Raw genomic sequence first — 1,603 nt, 5'->3', positions numbered from 1 at the left:
CACCCCCCTCGCGTTAGGAGCGGTGCCCGGGCGGGCGCGGCCCGGGGCGGGCGGGACCTCGGCGGGGAGCGGGCACCGTGCAGCTTGCGCGGCTCTGACCGCAGCCGGAGCGGCTCCAGAGCGCCTCGGGACCGTCCCCGCGCTCCGCTCCGCGCCGGGGGCGATGCCTTCCGGTCCCGATCTCGGACCCGGACCCGGACCCGGACCCGGCCGCGGCAGCTCCCGGCCGTCGAGCGGTGCCGTCGGGGCGTGCGGCCGGGAGGCGCGGCGCTGCCAGCGCGGCTCTCCGCGCTCACCGGGGTCCGGGCGAACCCCGAGCGGCTCGGACCAATCCAAAGCGATTATGCAAGACGGGGAACCAATCAGCTCCGCCGGCTCATGAATATTCATCGCCTCGGCTGAGTCAAAGCTTTTAGGCGAGTTTGTGTAGATGAGCGGCATCACGCTCAGACTTTTCAAAGAGACAAACTCCATTTTCTTATGAATGGAAAGTGAAAACCCTGTTCCGCTTAAATTGGGTTCTTTCCCGTCCTGAGAAACACAACAGACCCCCAAAAGGCACGCTGAAGAGAGAGCACACACACAGACCCAGCGGCGAGAAATGACCATGACCACCATGCCTGAGAGTCTAAACAGCCCCGTCTCGGGGAAGGCCGTCTTTATGGAGTTCGGGCCGCCCGGCCAGCAAATGTCTCCTTCTCCCATGTCCCACGGACACTATTCCATGCACTGTTTACACTCCGCGGGCCACTCGCAGCCCGACAGCGCGTACAGCACAGCTTCGTCCTTCTCCCGACCGCTGGGCTACCCCTATGTGAACTCGGTGAGCAGCCACTCCGGCAACCCCTACATCAGTTCAGTGCAGCCCTACCCCAACAGCTCCGGCCTGGCCCAGCCCCGGCTGGAGGAGACAGGTAGGTGCCGGGGGCGGGGGGCGCGGAGCGAAGCAGATCCGCCGGGGGGGGAGCGAGGCGGCATCGCGGAGCGCTGTGTGTGAGCCGGGCGGGGCCGGGGCCGCGGGGAGCGGGCGCCGAGCGGGAGCGGACCCAGCCCAGCTGCGCGCGGAGCGGTCCCCGTCATTATTTATTGCGTAGCGCTATAAACAATGTACGCAATTAAGGGTAATTAAACCTCGACTGCAGCCGGTAAAAATAGCAAACTTTGCTGGGATGGAGCCGGGGCTGCCACCGCCGCGCGGAGCCTTTGTTGGCGCTGCCGCGCTCCGCCGCCCCATCGCCGTGAGCGCTGCGCTGTTATCGTCGCTGTCGCTGTTACTGCTGTTCTCTCGCTGCTATCACTGTTATTTACTGTGCACCGTTTGTGGTTGTAGGGGCCGAATCGGAGAAAAGCACTGTGGTAGAAGGAGGGGAAGTTCGCTTTAATGGGAAAGGGAAAAAAATCCGCAAACCCAGGACTATTTATTCCAGTTTGCAGCTGCAGGCTCTGAACAGGAGGTTCCAGCAAACCCAGTACCTGGCCCTGCCCGAGAGAGCCGAGCTCGCGGCCTCTCTGGGACTCACCCAGACTCAGGTACGGCCCCTCTGCGCCTCGCGGCCCCGGGCCCGGCCCGGCCCGGCCGGGCTGCTCATGCCGAAGCCGCGCG

General features: G+C 64.9%; 1 protein-coding gene across 1 annotated transcript in view; it reads left to right on the top strand.

The window, feature by feature from the left end:
- Window positions 363–1,603, top strand: part of DLX1 (distal-less homeobox 1) — a 44,534-nt gene continuing 43,293 nt past the window's right edge. The window contains exons 1-2 of the mRNA XM_021399936.1: window positions 363–914; window positions 1,331–1,530. Coding sequence (XP_021255611.1) covers window positions 602–914; window positions 1,331–1,530 — 513 coding nt within the window. The 5' untranslated portion in view covers window positions 363–601. The remainder of the gene's footprint in view (window positions 915–1,330; window positions 1,531–1,603) is intronic.

Source organism: Numida meleagris, chromosome 5 (genome assembly GCF_002078875.1).
Source record: "Numida meleagris isolate 19003 breed g44 Domestic line chromosome 5, NumMel1.0, whole genome shotgun sequence".
Lineage (NCBI taxonomy): Eukaryota > Metazoa > Chordata > Aves > Galliformes > Numididae > Numida > Numida meleagris.
The sequence above is the reverse complement of the archived record's forward strand: the minus strand, read 5'-3'. Positions and strand labels throughout refer to the sequence as shown.